The following is a 10,587-nucleotide window of genomic DNA, read 5'->3' on the forward strand; positions in this document are numbered from 1 at the left end:
AGGATTTGAATCCTGGTCTCCAGAGTCATAGTCCAACACTCAAGCTGGCTCTCAGGAGGTAGGGCAGCCCTCTGAAATCTAAAGAGAAGCATGTCTTCTAGGACGATCTCTGGGAAGATGTCCATCCTGGATGGACAGAGGGGCAGTAGGTCAGTAAATATCACCGGCAGATCTGCCAGCGAGACAAAACCAAGCCAGCCGATGGGTCCGCAAGGCGAGAGCCATTGAGTCAACGCTGTGTGGGATGTGCCACAGTGATTCAGAGCTGCTTAGAACATGATGCACAGTTGAGCAACCTGGAAGCCAAGTAAGCAACATGGAAGGATGGTTCAGCTACCCACTGAGCTAGACCTCAAACAAGCGATACCAGTGATGTGAGATAACAGGGACAGGAAAGGAACTCAAGGGAAAGGTTTCCATGCCCAAATGGTTATAAATAAATCAATTTCTTATATCAAAATCCTAGATCAGCCACTGGTTAGTCAACACAGGTCTCTAGTAATGGGACCCTTCCATATGATGGTCCTATCATTTGATTTGATTGGCAAGAAAATGCTCCTCACCTCCAAAATAGACTCCATGAATTGCAGGGGAGGAAAGGAAGGGAGGATGATGATGGCTGCCAGAGAACAAAATGGTGGTCGGTGGAAAGTTTAGCATGGCTGGTTTTGCAGAACTGGGAACCGTGGCTGTTTTCTTATATTCGTGCTCTTTTTCTCTTTCTTTGTTGCCTTCGTCTTTCCTTTTCATTCTGTTTGCTCTGCCTTACCGAAATTAATTGATCTCATTAAGATATGGAAATTAGGCAGCCGTGGCTGCAAACGCTGTTTTTCTCACCAGCATAGGTATTCCCCGCCTTGCCTCTCCATCACTTCCTTGGGTTCTTCCTCGGAGATGATGTTTACGGCACGACGGTCAAGCACGACGTTCGCTTAAAGTAGCTTCGGGGGACATTGCGGCGTTCAGAATTTGAGGCACGCTCATCACATTTCGGCTTACTCCCCAGGGATTTAGCGAAGAAACTATTCTGCCCATTTAATGTGAAAACTAACCTTCTGGCCCTTTCACCATTAAGAAGGAGGACGCTACAATATTGACAGCCAAGGACTCAGATATAGTTCTAGTCTCCCATTGCTGTGTGCTTCAGCTTTCTTCACCTGTAGGGTCAAGGCATGCGGGGAGGCAGGATGGACCAGCAAATCTTGAGTGCGAATCATGGATAGCTAGAGCACTGGAGAGGGTTGCTTGTAGAGACTGGAGAGTGCAGCTTTCCAAATCCTTCACCAGAGCATCTCTTTTCAATAGAAACTCCCACAACCCCTAAGTATTCCCTGGGGCTTCTTGGGGTGGATGACCCAAAGGTCTGGAGAACCAAAGGAGACAAATAATCTGACTTGGTTTAGAACAGCCTCCTTATCTCTCTAGTCGGACCCTAAGGGCCTGAACCAAATGGCTATAATTGTACGATTATCTCTTCTGAAACAATCCAGGCCGTCGGAGTCTGCCCTGCCCAGAGCAGGTGGGCAACCCTTTTCTCTCCTTAATGCCAGACTTTTCTCTGCTTTTATATTCCTAATTGGGTTTTATGGGTGGAAAAGCATTAGCCATAACCCTGCATGCACCTTGCTCTTGTTAAGTGCCTCTTGGCTCCATCTGCTTATTCTCTGCTGCCGGCGCCACACTGCAGAATTAATGTGATTTGATGCCACCTTCACCGTCACGGCTCAATGCTGTGGGATCCTGGGATTTGTAGTTTGTGGTGGCACCAGAGCTCTCCGAGAGAGGCGGCTAAATAGGTCTCAAAACGACAAATCCCAGGATTCCCTAGCATCAAGCCATGGCGGTTAAAGCAGTGGCAAACTGCATTAATTCTGTAGTGTAGATGCAGCCCATTTGGAGCTAAAGAGAGACTCCAGCAAAGGGGTGTGTGGAGCACCAAAGGGAACAGAAACATCATAAAAGCCCCAAGGAAGATGGTGAAGATGACAATAATAATAACAACTAATATTCATGATAATATCCAAATAATAATATTAGAATATTAGAAATATATTTACCTATGTGGGAGATCCAGCATGGCATAGTAGTTCGAGTGCTGGACTATGAGTATGGAAAATAGGGTTCAGTTCCCCACTTGGCCATGAAACCCACTGGGTGACCTTGGGCAAGTCACACTCTCTCAGCCTCAGTGGATGGCAATGGCAAACCTTCTCTAAACAAATCTTGCCAAGAAAACCCCAGGATAGGTTTGCATTAGCATCACCATAAGTCAGAAATGACTTGAAGTCACACAAAAACATCCATCTATGTATTCGTTCATTCGGTTTATACCCTGCCTTTCTCCCGTCAAGGCAGTAATGGGTAATTATAACAATATTATTATTATTATTATTATTATTATCATCATCATCATCATCATCATCATCAGAGTTCATTTTGAAAAATCCCCAGAGCGTCTGGATGAAATGAACTCCCGGTAAGACAAATGAAAAATGGAGTGTAACCATGATGACAAGTTTGTTGGTTGTTAAAAGAGAGACAGCGGCAGAAATATAGGTTATTCTGTCAAGATATGCTGTTGTACTATTGACATGACAATAATTTTAACCCATGGCACGGATTACAGCGAAGATGCTCACCTTGCTTTCCTGGCAGGTACTTGAAACCGGACGAGGATAAAAAATCCAAACACAAGACAGCCGTGAAGAAGAAAACCCTGAATCCTGAATTTAATGAGGTACGTCTCTTCTGATTTCCACGGAGGGTTGAAATACAGCCTTGTAAAAGAGCAGGAAAAATAGTCTTAGATGAGAAGCGATGCCAACTGGGTCGCATTTTTACCGCTCCGGCCCTAAAAGCATCTCTGACAGGTTAACCTTTACCAGATTCTGACAAGCCAATATATCCTACATTCGATCATTGGGTTGCTTTGACTCCTTGCGAACCTCGCCCATGAATCTCTGGATCCTTGCCGATCGCTCCTAATGACTCATGAACCCTATAGCTATACAGATATTATCTCAGTTAATAAAGTAGACGTGTCTCCTTGGGCATGACTTCTTTAATGGAAAATTTGGTACCAGAAGGAGAAATTACATGCAGAACAGAGGGGCAGGTTGCTGCATTGCAAGAAAGCATCTTTCCGCAAACTTTTATTCAGATTATACACAGTCTGCACATGGGAAATGCAATGCCCAGATCAGAGAAGCGTTGCATAAATGAAAATATTTTAGAGGTTGTTCTTGTGTGCCTTATACAAAGTATTTATTCCTAGGTCTATATCAAGCAGAAGCAGCTGATAGTTCCAATGGTCAATAGGGCAATGAATCTGCTCTGGGATTTAGTCCAAACTTTAAAGGAGTTGTCTAAAGGGCTGAACCTACTGTGGGGAAAGACTGCAGCTGCTTTCAAGTTTGGATTAAAACTCAGAGTGGATTCCTCTTCCCATTGAGCGATGAATCTCTTCTGGTATCAAGACCTCAGCCCTTGTTCAGCTAAGAGGTTCCCAAACACTGGTGTTCCAAGCATTTTGGACTTCGACACCCAGAAGTCTCAACCCACAGGGTCAGGGATTCTGGGAGTTGAAGTCCAAAACATCTGGAGGAAGAGAGTTTGGAAACCACCGAGCAAAGGATAGCGGGCTATTGAGCGAAAGATTTGGCCTCTCTCTTGAACCCTGGATCCTTCCCTCTTCTATACAGGAATTCTGCTATGACATAAAGCACGCTGACTTGACCAAGAAAACGCTGGAAATCACAGTGTGGGATTATGATATCGGGAAATCAAACGACTTTATTGGTAAGCCTGGGGGCTTTGAGAATTTACCTTGGCTTTTCCACCCTTCGCTGTCTTTTCTCTAGGGTTGGAAAGCATATCGATACATCTTCATGGCCCTTTTTCATGAGGGACAAGAAGATGTGTCAATATGCTTTCCAACCCTAGAGCTCAACCCATCCCTATTCTGACTTGTTTTTGAACATTTTTGGAAAAGGCCCCTGTCCTTTGAAGGTGCTTTTGCGGGTTAACCACAACTTTTTTGCACTCAGTGCAGAAGGTTCTTTTGAAACCTCTGACATGTTCTGAGATAGTTAGGGGTACAGTCTCCATCTGGCTCCTTGTCTTGGGCTGCATCCGCACTGCAGTAATAATCTGGCTTGACACCGCTTTAACTGCCACAGTTCAATGTTATGGAATCCTGGCAACTGGAGTTTGTTGTGGCACCAGAGCAGAGCCACCGTTTCTCAGTCAAACCAACAAACCCCAGGATGTGAAGTCGAAGGCTTTCACGGCCAGCATCCATAGTTTTTTGTGGGTTTTTCAGGCTATGTGGCCACGTTCTCGAAGATGCCAGCCACAGATGCCGACGAAAGGTCAGGAATAAACCCTTCTAGAACACGGGCACATAGCCTGAAAAAACCCTAGCATGTTGGAGCACAACTGGATGCAGAGATGGAAACATCTGTACCAAGTCGGGCATTCCAGGCATAGAATTGCCCAACACTGAGAAGGCCTTGTCTCATGTCCCACCAACCCTGCCTGTGAACTTGGTGGGACTGAAGGAAGACCCTCTCCTGCAGATTTCAGGGTCCGGGCAGATTCAGGTGGGGAGATATGGTCTTTCAGATAGCCTGCGTTGGATGTTATAGGACACAACCATAATTGTTCTTTCTCCCCAGTTCATTCACACACCCCAGTTACCTGCCTTTGTCTTTTTCCTCTCTCTTCTCATGCGGCCAGGAGGTGTCGTGCTTGGGATCAACGCCAAGGGAGAACGGCTCAAGCATTGGTTCGACTGCCTAAAGAACAAGGATAAGAAAATTGAGCGTTGGCACACTCTGACTAATGAGTTGCCCGGGGCCATCCTCAGCGACTGACCTCACGGACCAGGGACACCCCCGGGCACCTGGGAGAATGTGGCACACCGATCCTACGGCGGAACAACAGCCGTTGCCTTTGGGCTCCATGTTTACTGTGCAGAATGGGATGGATCCCGAGTCAGTGAGGACGAGGGGCTGGGTTGGGAGCCCCTCAAGTTGGAGTCAATTTTGCAGGGAATGCTTTGAATGGCCCCCAAACAATGCTGTGTTTCCTGTTGTTTGGCCACCTAAGAGGTGTCTCTTAGATGCCTCCTAATATGCCTCCTTAGAGATGTCTCTCTGGGAGACCTTGAAACCATCCTTTTGCAGCAAGTTATCCACTGTGTGTAAGTTTGTGTGGTGTGTGTGTGTGTTGGGGTGGGATGAGGGCATCCAAAGGCCTGCATGTATTCCAACCACAACTTCTTTGAGCTCCGTTCTCGCTGCCTTGTGAACTCAGTGGCAACCTGATGCACAATAGACATAGACATATACATAGATATAGATAGATATAGATATGGGGGGTTGGGTTTTTTCTTTTCCCCTTTACGTTTTGTAATTTTGTCGCTAACGCGAAGCATTTATTGAACCTCGGAGCTAAGAGACCGGGGACGTCTCCCCCCCGCTAGTTGTTTGACGGTTCTGGTTCTGCATTTAATGTTCCCAGTGATGACGTTTGCGGCGTGTGTAGATGTGGGTGAGTGGTTTTTGGCTTCTCATCTTGCCCCCCAATTTTGCCGTTTGGTTTGGTTTTGGTTTTCCCCTCCCCAGACTATGTGCACAAAACGTCAACACAACAAAGGGCTGTGTCACTTTACCCAAACCGATGGCTTCCTTCCAACCTTCTTCTTCCGCCTCTCCTCAGTTAAGCTATGGCTCCTGACTGGTTTAGGGGAATTATCCGTGATCGGAGGTCAGTCGTCCATCCTCTTTGCTGGGGAACGTCTATTGCTCTCTAATGGCCAAAAGGACATCACTTTCCACTTTGCACAGCGCATACGTTCGAGAAACAGAACGCCTTCTTTGTCTGGGGAACAGTTGTACAGCCTCAAACATCTTCTCTCTCTCTGAAACACACAGACAGCAACTTACCGCAGTCTTTTCTTAGAAAGATGTTTTTTGAGCAAGCCTTTGTCTCGGTCCCTTTTGCCCCGAGGTTTTACATCAGATCCAGAGTCCCCAGCAGGGAAGACCGGCCTTTGACCACATTCAAAAACTAGCGTTCCCGCCTACGGTGAATGCACAGGTTGTTGAAAAGAAAAACCAAAACGACTGGGCCTATTCCAAAAAAAATCCTCCGCACATAGCACACTTCAGACTCTTTAGGAAAGGGCAGATTTCCCCTCAGAGTCAATTTTGTTCATCTCTCTATACAGATAGAGATCTTTGCAGGTTGTATTCCATCTGGAACCACTGCAAAAACGCCATAAAAACTCAGCGAAATGCAGTGTGCGTCTTCTTTATGGGATCGGCTGAGATGAATGCAGATGTTTCCCCCCCCCCGTAAACATGAGAAGTTATTTGCATGCTCATCCCCTATCTACAAAAAAAGTAAATGTTTAACTGACTCAACAGTGCAGGTAATAGAGAAATAGGAAGCAGGAAAATTGCTTCCTTTTCTGTTGATCGACTTTTGCTTCATGTCAGGAGGAGATGAGAAACGGCTGCACGAGTTCAAAATCTCTTGTTAACCTTTACATTACAAAAGAAGCTAGGTTATCTCAACAACTCTGCTATCAGTCAGTACCTAGATATGGATTTCTTTTTCATCAGAAAGGTTTCTTATTTTCTGCAAGCCACTGGTTCATTTGTTCAAAAATGTTCTCCCCACACAAAGTTTTTATTCCCAATTAATCATGATGTTGTTCTTCTTCCTTTCCTTCCTCCCCTAAGTCCACAAACCGATTTAAATAGAACAATACAACCATACAAACAGATAACAACAACAACATCTCAGTCCAAATGATTTCAAAGGCTAAAGGGCATGTTGAAGAGAGTGTAATAATTCCTATGCAAAACTTGGAAGTAAACACTTGCATATAATTTATTTCTTTCCACTCTAATTAACTTTGAAATACATTATATTACAATTATAACATAAACAAGAGATAACTTAACTCCTTTTCAGGTGTAACTATACCGTTTAGTTACTTTTATAATTACAGGGATGTGGCCTCACATATCGCCTCTTTAAGGCAATGGCTTCTGCTATGTTTCGTACTGCAGAATGAAAAACATTCAGATTTTTTCAGTAACTAAAAGTAACTACACTTGTCCCTCCATATTCACTATGGTTAGGGGCACAAGACCCCCATGAATGTGGAAAAACCGCAAATAGCAAAAATGCCATGTTTTTACCTGAGAGGATACCTCTCTAGGAATCTCTAGGTCCTCCAGGGCAACTCTGTGGTCAACGTCCGACAGACACCAACCATAGAACTGCCCTGGAGGAGCTACAAAGGCCTAGTGGAGTGTTGTCGCTAGGAATCTCTAGGTCCTCCAGTGCAACTCTGTGGTCAACGTCCAACAGACACTGACCATAGAACTGCCCTGGAGGAGCTACAAAGGCCTAGTAGAGTATCCTCTCTAGGAATCTCTAAGTCCTCCAGTGCAACTCTATGGTCAATGTCTGACAGACACTGACCACAGAACTGCGCTGGAGGAGCTACAAAGGCCTAGTGGAGTGTTGTCTCTAGGAATCTCTAGGTCCTCCAGTGCAACTCTGTGGTCAACGTCCGACAGACACTGGCCAAAGACCTGCTCTGGAAAAGCTACAAAGCCTAGTAGAGTATTCTCTCTAGGAATCTCTAATAATAAATAAATAATAATAATTTGTTTTATTTATATACCGCTATTCCAAAGATCATAGCGGTGAACAGCAAGTAAGCTAATTAGCAAGTAAGCTAATTAGCCCCCAACAGTCTGGGTACTCATTTTAGCTCCCTCCTCGGAAGGATGCAAGCTTGAGTCGAGCTTTGGCCCTTTTGCTGGTCTTGAACTCGCAACCTTGTGGTTTTGAGTGACTGGCTGCAGTACAGGCATTGCACTGGAGGACCTAGATATTCCTAGAGAGAACATATTAATCAAATCCGTGAAGAATCAAATCCGCAAATATCAAAGCCGCAAATATGGAGGGATGAGTGTAGTTATATCTGAGAAACATTAGAGCGTTATAACTAAAGCAGCAAGTTAGCAATGCTGGGAAGGGGACCTTGGAACTAGTTTTTCAAAGTGACATGCTGTGGTCCATTCTTACCTCCATGAAATCGACATTCCTGGGACGTTTTCAATTTCAAACTCTTCTAGCATTCATTATACGAAAAGGGGATGAATTTTCATGAGACGGCTGATCCTCCCTTGCTCCATGTCCTGTGACTGTTCTGTAAGAGGAATATATATATATATTTATATATAATTACAGGGATATCTATAGATCTATATTTACAACTAAGGTTTCAGAGGTATGAACTTTCAAATGCACGGCTGAGATTAATTTTCCGATCTCACTCTGATTAAACAGATGAGAAAGAAGACGATGACATTTGTCAAACAGATGAGAACACTGACTATTGTAGATTTTACATCTCCAAACGCTATTGGGGGGAAAAAAAACAGGTTTCTATGTCATACACAAAATGCCCAGCAAGGTTTTGCGGTCTCCTGGTTGCATCCATACTAACTCTTCTCCTTTGAATTGCTAGGCATCTTTATTTGAGGGTTGGAAAGCTTGTCCCTTACTGAGCTGGCAAATGTCACTTGTCATCAAGGATGTCCTCCATTTAGGGGTCGGAAAACCTTTCCTTTTATAGGATTTATAGGCTACAGACTGAATGAGGTGCCAAAAAAATATCCTGCAATTTTGGGAAGCAAGCCCTCCACAAAGACAAACATTTGCGCACCGTGCATTTTGTGAAACATGGATGATATATTCATTTTATAGAATTTTCCGGTAACATTAACGGAAACGAAAACACTTTCACTTCGGTGGAGCACAAACTTGTGAACAGCGACTTCTTGCATGTCACGAATTTCTACTCTTACTTGTTGCTATTTTGAAAACCTGGCAACACTACCTGAAGGCATTAACTCTTCCACCAAACAAATAGGGATTTTTCCTCCTAGTAGTAAAATTTCTTTCCATAAGTTGTGTCTAGAATAACCAATATATTTGTCGCCCGTCGCAAAGATTGTTACGATCTATTGATGCGTATCTCCTTCCGGTTTCCATGCCTCCATGATCTGTCTGGATTGCTTTCATTTTCTATCAAAGCCTTTTTCAGGACGGTGTATATAGTTATAAATATATATATTATACAATATATAAATATATAAATATATTTAAAATAACCACGCAACAACGATTGCATGCCAGTTGGTGGTTGTCATGCAAAAGACTTGTTAAATGTTTGATACTAATGTTTTCTTACAATGTGATGGCTGCAGAAGACAGTCGTGACCTGCATCCCCACAAATGATTTTTGTATTTCAGTATTATTATTATTATTATTATTATTATTATTATTATTATGTGTACCTTTTTTTTGGTCGGATTTGTTTAATCTTTATAAATAGAACTTCAAATAAAATTTTAAAAGCGGAAGAAAAGGTTTCAGACTCTTGACTTAGAAGTAGTAAAGCCTCCAATGCTTTGCGCATGATCTCTTTCTCTTTCTCAGTAGCCGCATCTGCATTGCAGAAATAATCCAGTTTGACACTGCTTTCGCTGTCACGGTTCCATTCTATGGAATTCTGGGAATTGTCGTTTATTGTGGCACCAGAGCTTTCGGACAGAGAAGGTGAAACGTCTCACAAAACTACAGTTCCCAGAATTACATAGCATAGAGTTGTGCTGAAGGAGCTAGAGATTATTAGAGAAAACATTCCTCTAGGCATCTGTAGGTCTTTTTCCAGCATGATTCTATGGTCGGATGTTGACCGCAGAGTTGCATTTAGAGGGCCAAGAGATTACTAGAGAGGTGTTATCTCAGATTAAGATAAAGTAGTACTTTCTAATTTGTGATTTTTCTGCTTTCATGGGGGTCCTGTGCCCCTAACCTCAGCGAATGTGGAGAGCCCACTGTATACGCATAGACATTTCAAAGCAGAGTTCTCACCTTGACGTTCCTCCTCTTTGCTCTGCAAATGGCCAACGTCTTGACAACGGGACACCTTTGTGGCAAAACTAACATCTCTCGGTATTTGGGGCTGGAAGTCAAGAGCGAAGCTGTCTTGAGTCCCTGTACCAGGAGGAAAAGGGATATAAATAAATCAAATAATCTAATAATAATAATAATAATATATAAGATGTGAAGTCGAAGGCTTTCATGGCCGGCATCTCTGAAAATGCCAGCCAGAGATGCTGGCGAAATGTTAAGAATAAACTCTTCTAGAACATGGCCACATAGCTTGGAAAACCCACAAAAAACAATATATGAGATGCTTTCTGTATTTACACCTGGTCTCTCCACCAGTGTGTTTGCCCCGTCTGCAGTTCTGCAACACAATCCAGGTTGAGGATGCTGGCAGAGAACACAAATAATCCATATATATACACACACACACACACACACATCCAACACAGCCCCACAATTTCAATTAAGTGGCTAAAATCCAAGTTGGCACAAGTTTTGCACTCAGTTAAATGGGTCGGCTGTCGCACACTGCAACTGTAAGCAACTCTCGACTTGATCTGGGTTTTGGAGCAGATTGTTGAGACACGGCTTTAAGAAAG

The 10,587-nt window shown here is 43.6% G+C and overlaps 1 protein-coding gene and 1 long non-coding RNA gene across 4 annotated transcripts in view; one reads left to right on the plus strand and one right to left on the minus strand.

Moving 5' to 3' along the window:
• DOC2B (double C2 domain beta) overlaps positions 1–9,461 on the plus strand; it is a 67,605-nt gene extending 58,144 nt beyond the window's left edge. For 2 of the 3 annotated variants that reach the window (XM_089494163.1, XM_089494165.1), the window contains 4 exons: positions 2,656–2,737; positions 3,702–3,798; positions 4,738–6,984; positions 7,563–9,461. In XM_089494163.1, the coding sequence (XP_089350289.1) occupies positions 2,656–2,737; positions 3,702–3,798; positions 4,738–4,874 (316 nt within the window). In that variant the 3' untranslated portion in view covers positions 4,875–6,984; positions 7,563–9,461. Of the gene's footprint in view, positions 1–2,655; positions 2,738–3,701; positions 3,799–4,737; positions 6,985–7,350 lie in introns of all 3 variants that reach the window. The other variant, XM_089494164.1, reaches the window with a different exon arrangement.
• LOC149286441 (uncharacterized) lies at positions 2,695–5,786 on the minus strand. Its single transcript, XR_016277635.1, has 3 exons — positions 5,675–5,786; positions 4,699–4,796; positions 2,695–2,777 (listed from the first exon to the last, which is right to left on the minus strand). It is a non-coding gene; the product is annotated as an uncharacterized LOC149286441 (long non-coding RNA).
• Positions 9,462–10,587: the final 1,126 nt, after the last annotated feature.

This window comes from Sceloporus occidentalis, unplaced genomic scaffold (genome assembly GCF_023333645.1).
Source record: "Sceloporus occidentalis isolate IW3139 unplaced genomic scaffold, rSceOcc1.0.p SCAF_69, whole genome shotgun sequence".
In the NCBI taxonomy this organism is placed as follows: Eukaryota; Metazoa; Chordata; class Lepidosauria; order Squamata; family Phrynosomatidae; genus Sceloporus; species Sceloporus occidentalis.